General features: G+C 44.2%; 1 protein-coding gene across 2 annotated transcripts in view; it reads right to left on the bottom strand.

Annotated features, from left to right (window-relative positions):
* PDGFA (platelet derived growth factor subunit A) overlaps nucleotides 1–19,455 on the bottom strand; it is an 88,530-nt gene that overhangs the window by 48,896 nt on the left and 20,179 nt on the right. For both annotated transcript variants that reach the window (XM_069647237.1, XM_069647238.1), the window contains exons 3-4: nucleotides 14,859–14,963; nucleotides 4,376–4,563 (exon numbers count right to left, since the gene is read on the bottom strand). In XM_069647237.1, the coding sequence (XP_069503338.1) occupies nucleotides 4,376–4,563; nucleotides 14,859–14,963 (293 nt within the window). The remainder of the gene's footprint in view (nucleotides 1–4,375; nucleotides 4,564–14,858; nucleotides 14,964–19,455) is intronic.

The following is a 19,455-nucleotide window of genomic DNA, read 5'->3' as shown; positions in this document are numbered from 1 at the left end:
GCCACAGGGCTTTTCTATAAAACAACTGCTGGAAAACACGTTTCTTTCCTTGCTTGATTGGTTTACATGACATCACATGACTGCCCTAGACTGTAATCATTCAGATCACACGAGGGTACATCAACGAGTAGTGCAGAAAAAAGCATGATCAATGAAACACTATCAATTAATGAGGAATTCTCAATCAAAGGAGTTTTTACATTGTTGACAAATTCATGGCATGACACAGTTCAGCAATAGTTTCATTGTTCACTGTCCACTAGAAGCCAAAAGGGCATTACACACTGGCTAACAAGAAAACATGCATGTCTACGGAGTGACCGGGAAAGAAGTGGATTCAAACCCCTCAATCGTCCTTTGCAGACAAAGACTCCTGGGGGTCATCGAAACAATTGTTGGCCATTATTACCAGAACGGTTAATCTGCCAGAATAGCTGACGGTGATGATGGATTCTGTGGACTTACCAAGTGAGGCCACTAGTATTGATGCACCCTTCCGCCTCTATGCCCTCTTTAGACTACAGAGAGAACATCTGCATTACCACTGGGGCGTTCCAACATAAAACTCAAACAAGTTTTGCTTCTTGGCAGTCAATGCACAGGCAAAACGCGTGGCTTTCAAGTAAGAACACCAGAAGTAAATGGGATTCTCATGTATGTAATAAAACAAATGTATCAATCCTTAATTTGTGTCACACAACACTACTGCCACTACTGTATATTGACTGCTAATTGTATATTTTATGTGTCTACTGAGTTATGACTATTATGCCTATCTGTATTGTTATTGTTACCACCTCGAACTTGTAATGTAATCGTTTATATATAAACGATTGATAACTGTAAAACTGTATAAATTGTAAGAACAGCACTCAGTTGCCCCATGGCTTGACGCGCTATACAAATAAATACTAAATGAATCAATGGCTATGTGTAGCCCAGATTCTAAAATAGGGAAGAGGGTTGGGGACGGGTTGGCGCAGGAAAGGTGGGTAGGGTGGTATGGGGAGACCCCATTACAAAAGAAATTTAAATGGAAAAATGCCACAATGGTATTCCAGCTAAGCAAATTACCAAAAGGTAATGACGAAACAACGTAGAATGCAGAAAATGTAGTTGCAGTCAATTTGCCCTCCATGAGAAGCACACAAGGCACATTGGCAGAAACTGTGCCAAAGACCAATGGAATGATAGTAACATCGAGGAAGCTATGATGGGCACCAAGATTGGTACACGAACTGTTATGACCCTTGCACAGCAGAAATACATGAAGGCACATTGATTGACTTTTGAAAATCATTTATTGCAGTAATCATAAAATGTAATGCTGCATGATTGATAAAGATATAGCTGCTCCAAAAAAATATCCCAATAAGTACAGGATTTTAGCAAAAACTCAAGGAAGGACAGATACATCCATGCCACTCCTTCATTAGGGTGTTAAACATAAATGACTATACTGTAGCATCTATACATGAAACAGTAATTGTGCCAGATGGAACTGGGGGGAGAACAGGAGGATAGAGACAGGAGCTGCGTCTAGTTAAACATTATTTTATTTTCATTCTTGTTTAACATGAAAAAGTACATAAATCCAATTCTAATTCAATAAATCATGATTTCTCATTCATTCATTAATATTCCATACATACCATTCAGCTTCAGTATTCTAAAACAATTCATTTTTTTTTAAAGCTAGGGTTTCATATCACATGATCATGTTTACAATGTGGACAATTATTAGTGAGATGAATTTGAAACTAAATATTTTGGAATAGAAAGCTTATATGCAAAACCCTAGCTGGCACAATTACCGTTTCATGTATAAGTGTTCTACCCCTGAGTGCCAGTGAAGTAGGGGATCCCACCAACAGGTTTTTTTGTATACTGTACCATCTGCCATACCAACTATCCTAGACAACTATAGAGAAAATGAGTCCCTTTCATATGTACACAGCACTAATGAAGGAAAGAAAATGGAATCTTAATAAGAAATATTTTCAATAGCCAAATTGACTGATTATTTGATTCATGCAAATATATGGATGGACATTGCACATTATGTTCAACTACATGCATTAGACCAGGCAATACCTTTACAATTCTGTGTTTAGTAATTTGATTGGATTGCTTTGAGTCCTTGTAGAAGGAGCTCATATCACCACATATGGCAGGCTTTTAAAGGCTACAAAACCCACCATTTAGAAGAAGCTAGTAACATCGAACCTGTATTTATTTGAACCCAATTACAAAATATTAGCAATTTATCGGTACATGGCCATTTATTCTGGTAGGATCGGTAAATCTGTTTGCCAATATAAAATCCAGGAATAAAGAAAGACACGATCAATTTAATGGACAAGCCATAGTTGCAACGAAAGACTAAGGAGAAACTATGAAAAAATGTGTTTTGTCTGAGGACTTAAAAACAGATCCGTACTGTTTAGTTAACTTTAGAATGCCAACTCTCGGAGACTTACAAAATATGAAAGGCTAAGTCTGCAAGCAACACTTGAACTAGAACAGCACGTGCTGTGAAACCTCTGAATAATGTAACATGATACTTTTGGCAAGCTACTGCTGCCATCGGATAGGGTGCATCAGGACATATGCACCTAAGTACCAACATAGAGCAAGCATGCTTGCAAGAACAAAACTGTTTATGGCGAGTACCCTTAAAACATTTATAGTCAGTGGTTCATAAAAGATTTTGAAGTCAGAGTATTTTACTCCCTATTTTTTAAAGTTGGGAATAAGATGGTTTTTAGGGAGTAAAAATAGTAATCCCATTCCCAATGGGAGTATTTTAAAAGCCAGTAAAATATATATTTTAACTGTAAAATGGCAATTCATTTTGTAAGAAAAATGTCTTTGCCACGAGTTATTCATGCACATTTAAAGAAACGTGTACCTCTTAGGCTCAGAAGTAATATTAGAAGTGCATTCGTAATGGTCCAAATTAATACATGGAGCTTTGTGGGTGAAGGCAGGGGACAATCTCCAATGTATCGGTTTCCTATTTTTTGTCGAAAGTATCTTTAAGCCCTATTTTTCTTTTTGGGGAGGATTTGACTATTTTAGGAAGTAAAAGTGGCTGACATGCCCCTTATCTGTAGGGCTGTTTATAATTCTTGATAGGATTTCTTGGGCAGCCGCTGCTACACCTTAGTACACATGTATTCAATGTACAGGCTGTCCAAATCATGAATGCCACATATTGTCAAGTGAAGTAAGTTACACTGATACCCACGTGTCGAGAACAAATCCTGATGCCAAAAACATTCTGCTTCCACTGAAAAATTTCAGATAATAAAAAGCATGCAAATATGTACGCATAAATATCCCTCTGGCGCCATTGGCAAATGCATTATTTTTCCACATTGCTAAATTATATGAAATTAGGACGGTACTTTCCAAACAGGGCTCTGGTGAAATTTCTGGATAATAAAATCTTGCAGAAAACGAGTTATTTCGTTAATTTAACAGCAGGTGAAAAACTTGTGAGCATACGTTTTTGTCTTAGTTTGCTGACAATCCTGCAGAAAAAAATGAATATACAGGATATTTTACCAGGAGGTAGACAACTTTAGTAAAGAGTCTTCACTTAGTTTGGGAAGAAACTAAAAGATTTAGCTTGAGGGTTGTTTGTTTCAGCAAACTAATCTAATCCTGAAGTAAACATTCTTATAAGTATTTACTTTTTCAACTCAGTTTTCTCAGATAAAAATGGCAGATTAACTTTTGTTGAATATTTTTTTGAATACAAACTTAATTTGTGAAGGAACATCAATAGCAAAATGCCCTTGCCGACTTCTTGCAGCAATTTTGCATACTCTGCATTCTGTAAATCTACTGATTGCCTTTTTTATATTGGAACATTTCGGCAATTTCGTGGAATTGGCTAAATGAAGTACACAATGTCACAAACTTTGTGAGAAAGTAATACCAATGAAAAATGGGGCATAGACTTTGAAATCTACAAAATCAAGAGATGAAAGAATTTGCATTACAGAAACATTTGGTTGCTACCACAAAGCAAATGAGCATACGATTGTCCATCCCAAAAGTTAAGTTAAAAATAGAACTGCATGGGACAGCAATGCCATTAAGCAAGTGGTGGACTCATCCTTTGTGCTTTTCGCTGTTTGAATCAAGCAGACTATTACATTAATCACAAATCAGATGTGTATGTCTATATAGAGGACTTCAACAATGCACGATTAACACAATTGAGAAGTGTAATGCAACAGAGAAGTAAAGTGTGCCTGATCCTCAATGACCCATGAAGGTTAAAAGAGGTTTGATGGCCCTTAAGAAAACTCCACAAATTAAGGCACGGAACAGCTGTGCACGATGAATTTTCTTCCCACCTTACCTTCACAGTTCTGTGATGTATCCGTGATGGATGGCACTTCATACTGCTGGTGTTGCAACAACCAGTGCAACGTTTTACTTCCACGCAAGGCGGCCATATTAAGAAATTGGCAGACGTGGGATCGATCTGGCTGCGAGGAATCTCATAGATTACAGTCCGCGTTTTGCAAAGTGCCGGGACAGCTTCCTCTACGGACAGAAGAGGGAAGACAAGATGAGTACAATGCTCAATCGTCAGACCTACGCAGAACCCACCAATCATTGCAATAGTGTCATCTGCATGCTTCCCACAATCACGGCACTTCTCAAACATCAACTCCAGCTAATTAGCAAATGGAATTTACCCTGAATTTCAATTTATATGAGCCTCCAAGTCAGTGGTCAAGTCCTAAAAATTAAAGTGGGGGTTCTCATCTACAAACGCAATGGTATGTGATGTCACCAGATATTAGCATATCGAGATGACAGATGCACATTTCATTAAATTGGCTTTGCATAACAACCCAAATTGCCTAGGACGAATGGCATTTGCCATTTATAAAATCAACACACATACAAAACCAAAAGAGGTTATTTTCTTATAAAAGTGTTTTTGAAAACATTAAGAGGTGTGCATGTTTTAAACTCCAAGAACCAATACAAATGTTTTCCGTGGAACTTGCAGTACGGAAATGGGACATTTCACCTTTAGTTGTTGGTTATTTTCTGTCAGGTTATATAGTGCAGTGGTGGCCTGCAAACCTAACGACTGCAGTTCGATCCCCGAGGTTGGCTTTAATTCATAAATGCAAAGAGGACATTCAATGTTTCTCATTTAAGCATGGGGGACTGAATCCACCCTCAACATGTTTTTTAAAAAGTGGGTGGACGCCGTCCACTCGCGTGTAACCTCGACTTCAGCCCTGCTCCAAGTGACAGTTTTCTAATTGTAACCCCCTAAGAGCAGATGAACCACCTTTGAACAGGGTCTAAACTAGTGCGTGTGTGCCGCCGTGGATACGCCATGGCAAGTGCAATAGTTGAGAACTGCAGGTCACTCCCTCACATCCAATTAAAAGAGACGTCCAAGAGTAAAACGCCCATTGCGTCATCATTCCCGACTGCTGGTCAGAAGCAATAGTTGACATGTCAAAAACTACAGTTTTTCATTTTCACGCAGTAGAGGAAGTACTAGAAAACGTCAGATATCTACAAAATATGACCACAATCCACGTAGCACGAGAAAGGAAGCGAGGGAGGGGTAGTGCACCATCAAACATTGAAAAGATGTGCACAAGAGGGAAAAGCAAAGTTGACTACTTCTTCACATAATCCAAAGTCTGTTTGCAATTGACACAAACAGCAGAGACCATGCTTTTATACACACCAGAGACCCAGCCCTGGACACACCACTCATGCAGACAAGACATACACATTAACACAAATTAAAAGGTTCACGTGATGCTCTGTACGTCTAGGTTCGGCAGACGGGGACAGCCATTGAACATATAGGAAACATGGTGTCGAACACAATGTGACAAAATCCCGGGAAACGGCCATGGTTCACCATGTTGCATCGCTGCATTCGACTTGGCAGCATGGCGCTTGTTGCCTAGTTACGTGTGTCTGGCAGTTATTAATGAGCTGCCACTCAGACACGGTACAGCATCGAAATCAAAGTATATTACAATGTTTTTTTTAAAAAACAGTTAACGCAGATTTTTGAATGAAATCGTTACTTGCATGGTAGTGAGTTTTAATCACATGAGGAATGCCCTCAATTGGTCAGCACTCCTCAGTTGGCCGATTGGCCAGCACTCTGTACCTATATACGGTATAGTGATGGTTATTTGCATGAGGAATGCCCTCACTCAAGCCTTCCACCGCCGAGCAACACTATTCATTTTCAGGTTTTAACCCTTGGCAGATCAATGCAGTCGTGACCTCAAGGAGAAGGCGGTTGATCTTGTGCACTCATTACTCTAGGTAAGACCCATGAACGCCTGACAAGTAACTAATATTCGTGTGCCATCAGGGGGGTGTGAGAGAGTTCTATCCATTGAACCAAGCTATCGGAGGACGGTGATGCTGAACTGACATGGACCGCCGAGGCCACTATGGACAGTGGAGCTCAGGGTTCCAGAAATGCCATCCACCCCTTTGTATACAAAAGGAAATGTTTGGACGGAATGCAGTGCATGACTGCCGCAGTGTGGAGGACCGGTTTCCTTTGGAGATCTCTTTTACCCCGGCTGATTCTCTTGTTACCAAGAGGCGGTAGCTCCCATGTGTGGGACACTTAGTTGGAGTGAACAGATGGGCTGCCCAATATCTTCGAGCTTCACCACCGTGCACATGCATACTGACTCACTGCAGAGCTGAAAAGAGTGGGTCTACCCTCGCATGCCTATATAAAACACGGCAGTGGTGTCGTACATGCTAATCTGATCTGCCTTCATCTGCACAAAAAAAGAAATTCTCCTGCAGTCATTTTTCGAGCAAAGTAGTGCACTGTTTCCCCCTGGGAACTGTCCGAAGAGAAACCTGAATGGCCACCTCAGTAGCCACTACCAGCCCAAGCTGAAGCATCCAACGCCACTACCAGAGGTGTTACTAGGTTTGTAAAATATCTGGGGCTACGCTATGTTGGGACTTGGGGCTAGGTAGCCTTTTGGTTGTAGCCCTTGAGCTTTTACTCGGGGCTAAAACCAAAAGATCAGGGCTAAAGCCCCCTCCGCCCCCCCCGCCAGCGACGCCTGTTGCCACTATCACAACCATCATTAGACAAGAGAATAATCATGTCTTATAAGATGCTGGCTGGGTCATGCAAAGTTAGGTTACCAAGAAAAGGTCAGGCACAATTTATGTACAAGTAGCCAAGACTTGGAAATGGGTGATGTCCGTGATAAAATCGAATCTGATTTTATCGCAGGTGAACTAAGCGAGGCCTACATTTTCTCATAACGAAAATTTCATATGACCTTATTACCTCTGCCCACCACCCCTCTACCCCTTACAATTACCCCTAAATACCCCTACTTACCTGCATTCGCCTCTCTGCAACGTCAGTTCCATCTCCCAATTATGAGGGGAAACTGACGCTGCAGGGTCCCTTACTCTCTTTTTTAAACATCTTTTTTGTCCCACCGCTTTCTATATAATGAATGGAAAGCGGGGGACACCCACACCATCCCCGAAATCCCATAATGTTGAAGAAGGTGAGCAGGGGACACCCCTGCAACACCCGCTCCCCTTATTTGACATTTTCGTTTTTTGTTCATTTTTCCTGTGCCGAATTCAGCATTTTCTCCAAATTGGCTTTTTTTTTAAGATGCTTTCTACGGCTTACGTAAATGGGCAGAGTTCTGCCGCCTAAAAGAAAGCAGAGACATTTACAGGGGTTTCATTCATGGGGGAGAGTTGTTGTAATTTTGGGAGCCAGGATGCAATAATACAGAGTAACTTCTGGAACTACTGAGCGGTGGTGAATTCCTCCTAAGACTAAATTACTGTGCTGAAAGCTGCCCCACACAACAGAGGGAGGTTGCAAGATTTTGCCCTGTATACAAAGCATTAATACAGCAGAAAGTCAGAGATGGCTTCAGTTCAGATTTCTGTTCACTGATAGAAAGGCCTAAAGCCCCAGGCAGCCTCTTGCAAACAATACAGAACACCTAGGAACTTCCTGTTCTGGAAAAAGCGGACAACCTGCCTATTTTAGTCACACCTTGACATTGCTTAGACTCTGAAGCTACTCAACAGCCACCAGGTGACTATCTACAACTTAAGACAGTGCTACTGTGTTGTTTGTACACACACAAATAGTACTGCATTATTGTTTGCCCCTCAATACTATTGTCTGTTAATATTACCCTAATCCTGGCATCCATATCTCTGCTCCTTCCAAGCTAGGCTTGGGCTATACAATTTTGTAACAATAATAACCTCTGGGGATTTCCCTGCAGTAGCCCATCACCTAGGAGGGGATAAGTTCAGACTTGCCAGTGGCTATGATATGGTTCGGCTAGATTTAAAGCTGGAAGAAAAGCCTTGAGTCTAAAAATCTCAATTTCCAGACAAAAAGGAAAAAAGCTACTCGCTTTCTTACACGGTCTCAGTAGACAGGCTCGCTTCCCTTACAATTGTGATTTTGCAGCATCAAATAAATGTGTTAGACAATGAAACTCCTCCCAAGCCCAGTCACCACGCCTACCGACCGAAATACAAATCACCAACCAATTCTGACTTGGCAGTGCCATTATGGCCAGAGCTCAGCTGGGAAGAGGGGTGGCCAGTGGCAAAGGACAGAAGTCTGTGGAATAAAAAGTACCTCAGTTGCTCTTGGTGAACAACATTTACTGATGCTTACACCAGGTTCAAATTGGTTAAAGATTTTGAGAAAATATCAACAAGCAGCCAATGAGAAGGTGTTTCCAGGGGGCATGCGGTGTTCCTCACACAGCTGCCACGAAATCTCAGAAAGAGAAACGGACTCTAGGAAGCTAAGAAATCGCTTTATTCTGAAACAGTTCCTATAGGGCACCTAACTTGTTGCTCGTGTGCATTTGTCCATGAAAACACAAGTAGTCACGAGGACAGGAGTTACACCAAGGCTACATGTGAAAACGTGAGCGTGTATTACGTAACCCAAATGGGCTCCACCTAGAAGTCATTCATGGGACATAATTACCATTCAGGGGAGTTCTTATATACTTTTAAACATGGCAATCGTTGTCCGGCCAGCATACTTCCTTGCTTCAGTCAGTGACGCAGTCAAAGATTTACACAGAGGTGCTTTTAAAGCACTTAAAACACGGTGAGATAGGCCGAACCCCTGAATTTGGCTTTAGACCCTTTCACAGCTTGGGGCCCCCCTACATCACTTCCACCTAGCACTTGAACTCCACTTGCCCGATTTTCTGCGTAGTCTTCATTTATCCTGCACTCAAATGAGATCCAGTGAAGAGACATCAATGCCATGAACGAGACTTTGATACTTCTTGTCCATGCCCAGTCGGACTGCCTGGTTCTGCACTCACTGCACCCTGTAAATTATGTTTGGGGGCGGGGGGCGAGTAGGGGACCAGTGTATGCTATGTTGCCATACTCAAGCAATGCTAGGATTAGTGGTCTGCTCAGCTTTTTTCCCGGAACTGGTTTATTGGAATGGCAGGATCTTCTACACACTGAAAGGTTGAAAATGTTAGAGTGAGAGAGTGTGTTGCAGTCTGTCTTTCTTTGCTTGGGGTGTCGCCTGGTGTAACCACTATTAAATGTTCTGCCCAATACCAAAATCTCGTTTCTTGGTGATATCAGTCTGATATACATTTCTTGCATCTGGTATCATACATTTCCATTACTTGGAGGAATTATCACACCCATTTCATATTTTCAGGCTACTGTTTTTCCAGCGATTGGGTCCACTGTATGTCACGGGTTGACTCCACTCAATCAGCCACCCAACATTGGTATATTCTGCCATAAGACGTGGAATGCTCAATCGGAGACCCTGTCTGATGTGGGTCAGGTTGTACCTGTTTCTCTTGAAGGTCCGAAACCTGACTGAGTAGGTTGTGAACTTACACACAGTCCTGAAATCACTTGGTTTCCTCCCTTTCCAGGACTTTACAAGTAAATGGTAGGTTTAAAGTAGGTGGGTAGATGGCTCGTTCTTTGGGGCTGCAGTGTCTTTAGTCACCAGTGAGGATGAATGCCAGCTTCAGCGGTGCAAGGACCAGCCCAGTGATCACGACAGTGCACTCTAGAAGGAATCGCTCGACCCCTGATCACGCTTTGAACTGTCTTGTTAGAATGTTTGACTCTCTTCATGTGCATCCATTGGAGGTCAAATAGATAAAACTACAGCAAGAATCCAATAGGAGCGTGTGTTGACCTGTGGCTAGGGCGTGGTTTTTGTGAGGATAATTCGAATGAAAACTGATTGCAAGACATTGCACAGTTGTTGTGTGCCGAACAAGGTATTTGCACTCAGAATTTCTCAGGTCAGAGGTGCTGGGTGTATCCCTATTTCGCTGCTTCATTGATCCGCCTGGAATACTTGCCCGTTCTTGCTCTCTGTACTGTTATGCTAAACTCTCACCTGCATTTAGCATCCAGTTTCGAATTCATCACTGCGGTTATTGTTCTTAATATTCGGGCAATCCTTTTCAGGTTGGTAAGCTACAAAATATACTATTTGTTACGCCTCACCCTCCATGTTTACCATTGGCATGGTAACAGGACTGGGCCGTATACCTGTCTGCTTTCTTTGGGAAATAAATAATAGGACTTATTTGGAGTGTACGCAATCTAATGTTGGCAAATTCGGGAACAGGCAACAATACCTAGACTGAGTGTAGAGGACGTAGTCAGGCTACTGTGGAGGGACTGGGAAATACATGCAAACTCGGTATGACAGCAAAAGCTGGGACATGGCGCCCGTTCACCACTTAAGTCCACAGTTTCATGGGGGACACATGAACATGTTTCTCATCTGCTGCAACTGCTTGTGCTTTGGGTGGTGTGGTTGAAGCGGTGCCCTATCAGCACAAACAGACATCTTTACGTCTACAGACGTAACGCTGACTCGGATTACCAATACTGGGCCAATAGAAATGGTCCTGAGAGCTTAAGCCTTTGGACAGTGGTTACTGGTGATAAAGATATGGCGGCTTGTGCCATGCACAGTTGCTTATGATTTCATTACACTTCGAGAAAGTTCCAAAAATGTTTATTCCGGGTACCCAGATGTACAGAGTGCACCGGAACAAGTTAGAATGTATCAAGTGAAGTCACATATTTTGCGGGTAAAGTGATTTAGCACCCACTCTTTCTGGAATTTCGTCACATTAAGCATCATTTTAACTCTAAATATTAAAAATGTATAGGTGCTGCATGCTATGAAATGTCAAGTCAAACTATGGATTTGTTAATGATTATTTTGTGAATGAAATTGGTTACAAGTGCAGTTTCAATTTCCCTACCAGCCCTGGCTCTGATATCCCAAATCACCACTAGATCACGGAACACGTGTTCGATACGGAAGAGAACAAGAGAGAGAGAGAGAGAGGGGGCAAGAGACAGAGGGGGCAGCGGGGGAGAGAAAAAGCATGCACATTCATTGTTTTGTGGCTAGAGACACAACTTTGGCGAAGTGGTCACAGCATCATAAAATTATAAAAAATTACATTTCCTGTTGTTTACCCATGTACAAATGCCATTTAGAAAAAGACTATGGAAAAAAGTGTGTGAAATGCCTCATGACTGAGCGTAGGACGGCAGGTGACAGGCACCGCCACAACATTCAAAAACATTTGCCAAGCAGCATTCCATGAATCACTAACTCCCAACCATAACATCCATTAAATTCTCCTGAAAATCCATTACCAATCAGCATCCATGTCCATGGGAAAATGCCTTTTATTCCCGCCCCCCTCGCAAAGCCACGGGTGAAAGGGGAATCCCGCAACCCCCAACAAAGGTCTTGCAGAAAGCCTACAAGCTGCATGCCACAACTCACCATTTTAGGCTGTTTCCATTCCTGGCAAATCTAATGTGTTATGGCTTTTACCATTTGCTTCTGAATGCTCCCTCCTGCCTTTATCCACTACCCTATAATTTCTTAAAGGATATATTGTAAATGTGGGTAGTAAATATGTTTTTACAAAATCCCTTTGTTTACCCAGAGCGTAAAAGAGAAAATTGGCCAAACTTTTTTTGTTTAGGCAATACGACAGAGTTTTTTTACAGGACCATTTTCCCACTATTGCGACTTCATCGCTTATAACCTAGAGAGTTTCAATGCGTTTTAACAGAGTGCACTAGGCCCTCCGCCTCGATTCGCCAAGCCTGGGAGAGACGTGGGCGCTTGCAAGGTCTTACGTTACCTAAATTTGCTGTAGTGTCATCATAAATCGAGGAAGCATGTGTCCGGTCACTTGAACGAGTAAACAAGGATAGTATCTGTGAAGTGAAGTGTCAGGGCAGAGCCAAGAGTCTTGAGGAGGTAAGAGAGCTAAGCTGGTGTTAGGAAGGAAGCGGTGGGAGATGTATATTTAACTGCAGATATAATTACATAATTCTGCAAAGGTCACTGCCCATCTGAAAGCAAACTGGATATTTTCCTTCATACCATGGATGACCCCATATTACGATACTGAATACGACACACCAGCTTCCACCAGCAAGAGACACACATCACAAGTAGGGCTGTAACTTCGGGGTAGAGGAAGGTACTACTGCGGTTGCAGCAGCCAACACACAAGTGCAAGGATGGAGTTGAAACGTTTGCAGTTTAGATCTTTTGAGGGGAAATTAAGGTATTCTGTCTCCCCAAAGGTATCTAAATTGGCAAGAGCCCGGCCCGGCAATATGGGGCATACATTCTCTGGTGCCCAATCTGAGTTATTTCTCCCTTCACGCATCATACATGCCACCTCTCAGGAAGGATGGAGGGTTGTGCTGCAGTGACCTATATGGTATGCTGGCACTGGCAGGATATCCAGAGCAGCTTAGCACATATGTGTTTTGATTGCAAACATTTCCGGCCCCTATTAATAGAGCCCATCTGAGAGGCGTCTGCAGTCATCTACCTTGATTGGAACACTGCAGGCATACGGCACTTCGCTCAAACGTCTGCCGTTTCTTGGATCACAATTCGCCATTCGAGCAGGTCTCGCAACGGGACCGATTGCCTCTTGCTGTAAACATGCTTCTTATTTCTTCTTTCCTGTGTGGTGCCAGGCGGAGAGCTGTGTGGAGAATGCCTAGTATACTATATTGTGAAGATCATGGAGCCAGCTCCTGGGGTGCAGGGGTTATGGTGCAGTCTGTTTACAGTGGGTGTTCCTGTACAGTGGGTGTTCCTGTGACATGTACACCATGTGCTCCCCCTTATTTTCCTTCCTGGTCATTGAAGACATTGTTGTGTTTGTACAGGGGAAGGCCTTTGACCCCCCCCCCCATTACAAGCCACATGTATTATTCTCTTTCCCAACCTGCCCATCCCTTCCTCAGTGCTCCTTGCCCTGTTCCCCTATGCAACTGTGCGTGGATGAGCTGTGTCCCGCTTCTGATCTGTTGCTAGTGCCTGCTCAGTGTCCTTGACCCATCCCTCTCTGCGCGCCTTTCCCTCCCCACTGTGCCCCTGCCACCACTCTATGCCCGACCCGTTTCCATTTACACCCGGGGTCTGCAACCTATGGCTCTCCAGATGTTTTGAACTACAACTCTCATGATCCTTAGCTATGATCTATGCTGACAGGATCTGATGGGATTTGGAGTACAAAACATCTGTGCAGCCAAAGGTTGCAGACCCTTGATTTACACCATGTCCCACGACTCGCCCCCTCTCTCCATTTTATCAAGAATAATTCTAAACTGCACCCTCCGAGGGCTCAACAGCAATGTCCATTGATGCATGAATTCAACAGCAGTACAAGTGCAACAGTAAACTCTGCAGACGTGCCCTAAATGTTACCATTTCACTCTAACAAACAAGTGCCTCTCAGTTTTCTTATTTACTTTGGAACATGATTTCTTTTTTATTATGATGTTCAATACCAGTTTGGACATAGGACCATATCACTCTTCATCATGCGTGCCATTCATACCAAAGCATGCGGATCAGTCTAGCAGGGTGCAAAGAGAACTGCCCAGCGCTTGCTTGATGTAACAAAGTGTGCATCATCTCATTTTGATTGCGGCAACCGAAAGGGTTGTGGAGAATTCAACGTATGAACTATCGAATCACTCTCGCGAGGCTGGACCAATAAAATGGCCTTGATATCTTTGCCTCCACTTGCCAGGGCGCCAGCTCGTCTCTTTTGGGACACAGTATCAAGCGTTACTGCGCTCAGTACACTAAAGGTGAAGGTAAGGCTGATCCAAAGTTCAAGGTGCTCTGTCCCAGACAGAAACATGTATTTTCCAGAACAACTTCCGACAAAGAAAACAAAGTTTGCCCATTGAATGAGCTTCAAATTCATTTGCATTAAACCATCTTAAGCCACAGTGCACAGCGTGTCCAATGGTTGAGGCTCGCTGTTGCTAAACACCTTTAAAAACCGCTCCACGAGTCTGCACCACTGCGCCACACAGGCCAGCCGGTGGCTGTACCACTCCACGCGTCTGCGCCACACAGGCCAGCCGGTGGCTGTACCACTCCACGCGTCTGCGCCACACAGGCTAGCCGGTGGCTGTACCACTCCACGCGTCTGTGCCACTGCACCACACAGGCTAGCCAGTGGCTGTATGTATACACATTTCCAATTGACGCCTGCTTTAACTATTAACAGACTGAGACAGGAAGTAAGAGAACATAATTTACCAATGTTTACCCCATTAGCAGAATTACCAACCAAAGTACCCAAAGCTGATAAGAGCCTTGGCTTATAAGAGAGATCCCTGCTGCAGTGCAATGCACGGCTGCTTAGCTCAACCGGTCTCATTCCAGTGTCTTCTCTAAGAACACTAGGGCGCGTTTTCGGTATGTTTGCGTGACTTACCAACACTCCTTTTTCTGCGGCTGGGCACCGAATGCTTTTCTTGCGGGTGCCTGGAGGGGTGGAAACTGTAAGATCTCACGCTTGCTCCTGAAGCTTCTTCATTGGCTGTAACAGAAAATGACATAAACAGAGGGGTAAAGATTGCGGCCCATCACATTAAAATAGTGCAAAATCTGATTGCTATGCTCGCCATATGCAAGGTGGCATACGGATCGGCTGCCCGGGTGTTTATGCACCTATCAGCTAGGAGACATTAGAGTCACGTGACCCCGGCATCACTTTCCAATGCTTAAAAAGCGCCGCCTGCAATTTGAGTTCCTTTGGAGAGGCCAGTGCTTGGCACTAGCAGAAGGGGAGACGTGTGTCTCCGTCAAGCCTCTTGTACAGTGCCATGGCAACAGGAGGCCAATTGTCGAGAAGGATAAGAGCATCACTCGTGGGGAACTGGATGCATAAGCTCCAACCTTTTATGAGCACAGATCTTTTTGTTGTATATATTTGGCCTGCCTCGAACTATCCAAGCCGGACTAAGCTGAGCAGGTAATCAGAGACCCACTTGGGTATGTGGCGCTCGCGGTGGAAGTGGAAGCATACCGTGGCACGGTCTATATCCTCTACAGCCCGGCCCAGATGCGAGCTGTGACAGGCTGCAGAGATGTGTCAGAGCAAAGAGCACCTGCCTCGCCGGCACAGCTTTCAAGTTGCACACGCCTCCATTTCAGAGTGATCTGCTGGCTGGCTTTCCAATGACCCATGCCTGATGTACTGGGGGCGAGCAAGCCCGCACATTCATGCGAAAAACAGGACTGCAAACCCCAGCATGCACCGCGATGGGGCGTGGATGCAGCAGAGCAAATTGCATGACGGGGTTGTTTTAAAGCTATACATCCTACCGGCTGAGCATATTTAACGATATAACTAACCAATCAGATTCCTATGTCCGTGGGGGCATGTGGACAGGACTGAACACCCTTCACTAAGTATATAGGCACTCATCCACTTTAGCCTGCAACTGGGAAATGAGCCTCAGCCGCAGAGGTCAAATTGGGAGGGAACTAAGGGGAATGGCATTCCCTTTATGTGATATTGAGTACCGTTCCAGGGCGTCAGTGGTGGCCACCATTATTTTTATTTTATTTTATGTTAACGTTTCTCCTGCTGGCGCTGCAAACCTAGGCCCTGCCAGTAAGAACTCTGGGTCACATCCCATTGCGCTATTTTGCAGGTGCTGGACTGGCTTTGTTTATTTCAATAGACTGCTTGGGCTATAACGCTCATTCCCAAGCAGTCAAAAAGTCCAGCTAGGCAGTGATCTGAGAAGTGTTTTCAGGTAATGGGAGGGGTGTGTCAATAGCTGTAGACCTGGGCATGCCCCTTAAGAGGTGCCCATGGCAGGTGATTGGCAGGGGAGGCTGCATACATGACGCATGGACAATGGTCAATGAAATGCATGTTCGTTCACAGTGTTGTCTTCAGTCCTGCTGGAACCGTTGTGAAACACAGCATTGTGGGGTGGAGCAGAGGAAAGTAAGGACACAGGCAGGGGATTTGAATTGTGGGTGGGGGATAACGGTATGGGGGAGTGGAGGGAACAGAAAAATGGGCTGGGCAAAAAGGGAGGGACAGAGAGAACATCATTCCTCTACTTTTTTAGTCTGGGCTATTAGGTGTCGCTAGCGACAGCTATAAGACGAACCTATTGCATTAGAGATGGGGATAAATGGCTTATGAGGGGCCCACAGCTTGTAGCTGTTGTTTGGCTATTTACCCACCCATTGACTGCCCACATGCTAATCCCTATGGCCGTTCCCACCCAGTTTTTGCCTCTCCCCACCCAAAACACCTCCTCATGGAAACTCTCTGAGCTCACTTTTATCAAGCTATCCCCTGGAAGTGCCTCCTAGGGTTTTTTCAAAGGTCTTCAGAAAGTTAATGACTTAATTGATGGATAAACCCGCTACTGGTTTAATAGAAATCTCTTAAATGTCTGCCTTCAACCACTCGATTTAAAAAGAACTCTGCGTGTCTATTAGCTGTTAAAAACAAGCATTAGCAAAGCCAACCATTTTGGCGTCTGTATAAGAATTAGCCATTCCCCAGCCATTGCTATTAGATGCCCAAGTCCACGCACCATTTTGCACCCCGAACCATCCAGGGCCAATTAATACCACTCTGTATGTGCCTGGCAAGTGCCTTTCCCATGCCAACACAAAAGTCCATACTGTTGGCATTGCCAATGCAGGTTCTTTACATTTCGACCACTGCTTAGCCCAAGCGCTATGCCAAACCACTACAGCCTTACTTTACAAAAGCAATGGCTGAAATCCTAACCCACAGCATATTCACAATTCACTAGATACTAAATGATATGGTAGAAAAAAGGGAAACGCTGCCTGCACTTTTGGCTAATGTGAAATTCAAGAACGAGTTCCTTGGAGGGTACCCAGCAGAGCCATGGCAAGAATTGCTGCTCACCAGTGTAGACAAAGTGGCAGGTGGTCTCACTAGCGGGCACATGCTCAGTGTTTGATGCTTGGCATGATAATATGCCCCCCCCCGCCGCCTTGGCTTGGGGTTCCATAGATGGTCACCACCTTGTGTTGACTTTCCCTGGTGCCAAGCTGATCTGAACCCTGCTCCCATGCAACTGCTAGACTTTCCAGCAGACTATGCGTGACATCCACATCACCCACCGCCCTCTGCCCAAAAGAAGTCCACACAGATCCATGAGGTATCCCAGCGGAAAGCACAAGTGCTGCACGTCAGGGTTCTGCTTTTTTGTCATTTTACTGTACGCTCTGCGTACTGCCACAAGTGTATGGCATTCTTTGTTATAGAAACAGAGAGGGGCTTGTCCTGGAAAGAAGAAGCCTTCAGAATAAAGAAGGCCTCAGTCCCAGAACTGCAGGTAAAAAAGCATCCGTAATTTAAGTGAGGGAAGAAAATAAAAGTCACAACATCTACCTATGGTCTACTGGAGCAGAAACATAGGCCCATGGTGCTTACAAAACCAAACAAATCCACTGATGCTAAAATAACAAAAACAACCGAACCAAAGACTGCGCCTACGTAGAGTGATCATGAAACATTGCTAACTTCTTCACACATTATAAAAGGCATCTCAAGGAGCAATTTCATGCTGTTCTAAGTGGGGAGAAAAAAGCCAAGCGCATAGTGTACTGGAATTCGGAAGGATGTCAACTAAATCAGGCGAGAGGACACAACTCAGAATTGTTACAGGAGGGTTATCAGACGCATGGGAGCATGCAAAGTGCACTGCAGATTTCAGCCCAGCATTTGCAAACGTGCCCTACTGGCTCTAAAGATAAGGGCCATACCAGATCCGTTTACTGCCCAACAAAAAGAAATAGGAAAGAAACAAAGGACACAGGAGCCCACCCCCGCACTCCCAAACACCGCTCTATGGATATGTTAACTTTGATATTATGACTGCCTCTTATGAAGGGAAACTACAGTACCACAGGAGACTACTACATGCTAAGAAGTAGGGCTTAAAGAAAGGTATGTATTGGAGTTCAAATATATTTGTGCCCCCACCTTCAAAAAAGTTTTTCCCCCAACGTAAAAAAATAGGAAAAAAAAACATTCCCACTTCAAAATTTGGCCACTGAAGCCATGAGAACCTGCATTCACAACTAAATTGTACAGCATGATCAGGTGGGCAGTGCAGCTGGCGTGAGGCCCAATACAGCAGCGTAAAGAAGTATCAGGCACCCTCGAGTTCTTTATGCATTGGCTCCCAGCATGCAACTGGGTAGAGGTGAAACCTGCTGAAGTAGCAGTTTGCTGCACCCCTCTCCAAAGCACAGGAGCCTGGGAGTGCCTTTTATCAGACAAGGCATTAGGTGGGACATGTAAAAGGCCTGGAAAGGCAGGCAGAAGTGGGAAATGACCACCCTCTGCCCCTCCACATTCCCCTGTGCCTGGTCAGGCCAGGAATAAGGGAAGGCAGTGTTAGAAGAGGAGTGTAAGGGTTCACAGGTGAGCATCTCCCTCATTGAGTAGGGAATGTGCTAATGCATATGCTGGACACCTTCCTAGCCCCTACCCAGGCACGCATAACTTACATGTGGTACCTGCCACAACTGTGCATGCAGTTTGCCCCGACACAGCGCCAACTACACAAAATCACCTATGTGAACGAGGACAGCTGCAAATTGCACCCTTATCCGAACTGCACGTGCACTTTGAGCATGCAAGGCTGGACCATCCCCTTATCAACTTAACTCATATTTATCATGCACTTACCATGCACTTTCTGCACGCTTGGTGCACTTGGGCCTGATTCACAGAAGTGTTTTGTAATGGCGCAATCCCATAGGAAAACATTCTGTCAATCAGGCCCATATATATAAGTACAAGCGCAAACCATCAGGCTCTCACTTGGGTTTGCTTTTAGTTTGCCTGTTCCAGAACAAATCCCCTGGGAAGCACCCTAACCTTTTTAAGAGGCATTCGATGCTGCAGTGCTGCCGGCCCTGTGATCTCATCCAGGCTTGTCTTCTTCCCCAAATAAGCCCACCACATGGGTTACAAGGGCCATGGGAAAAAGCAAAACGGAAAATTCTAGTTTCTT

Source organism: Ambystoma mexicanum, chromosome 2q, assembly GCF_040938575.1.
Source record: "Ambystoma mexicanum isolate Mex_15411 chromosome 2q, UKY_AmexF1_1, whole genome shotgun sequence".
NCBI classification, from domain to species: domain Eukaryota; kingdom Metazoa; phylum Chordata; class Amphibia; order Caudata; family Ambystomatidae; genus Ambystoma; species Ambystoma mexicanum.
The sequence above is the reverse complement of the archived record's forward strand: the minus strand, read 5'-3'. Positions and strand labels throughout refer to the sequence as shown.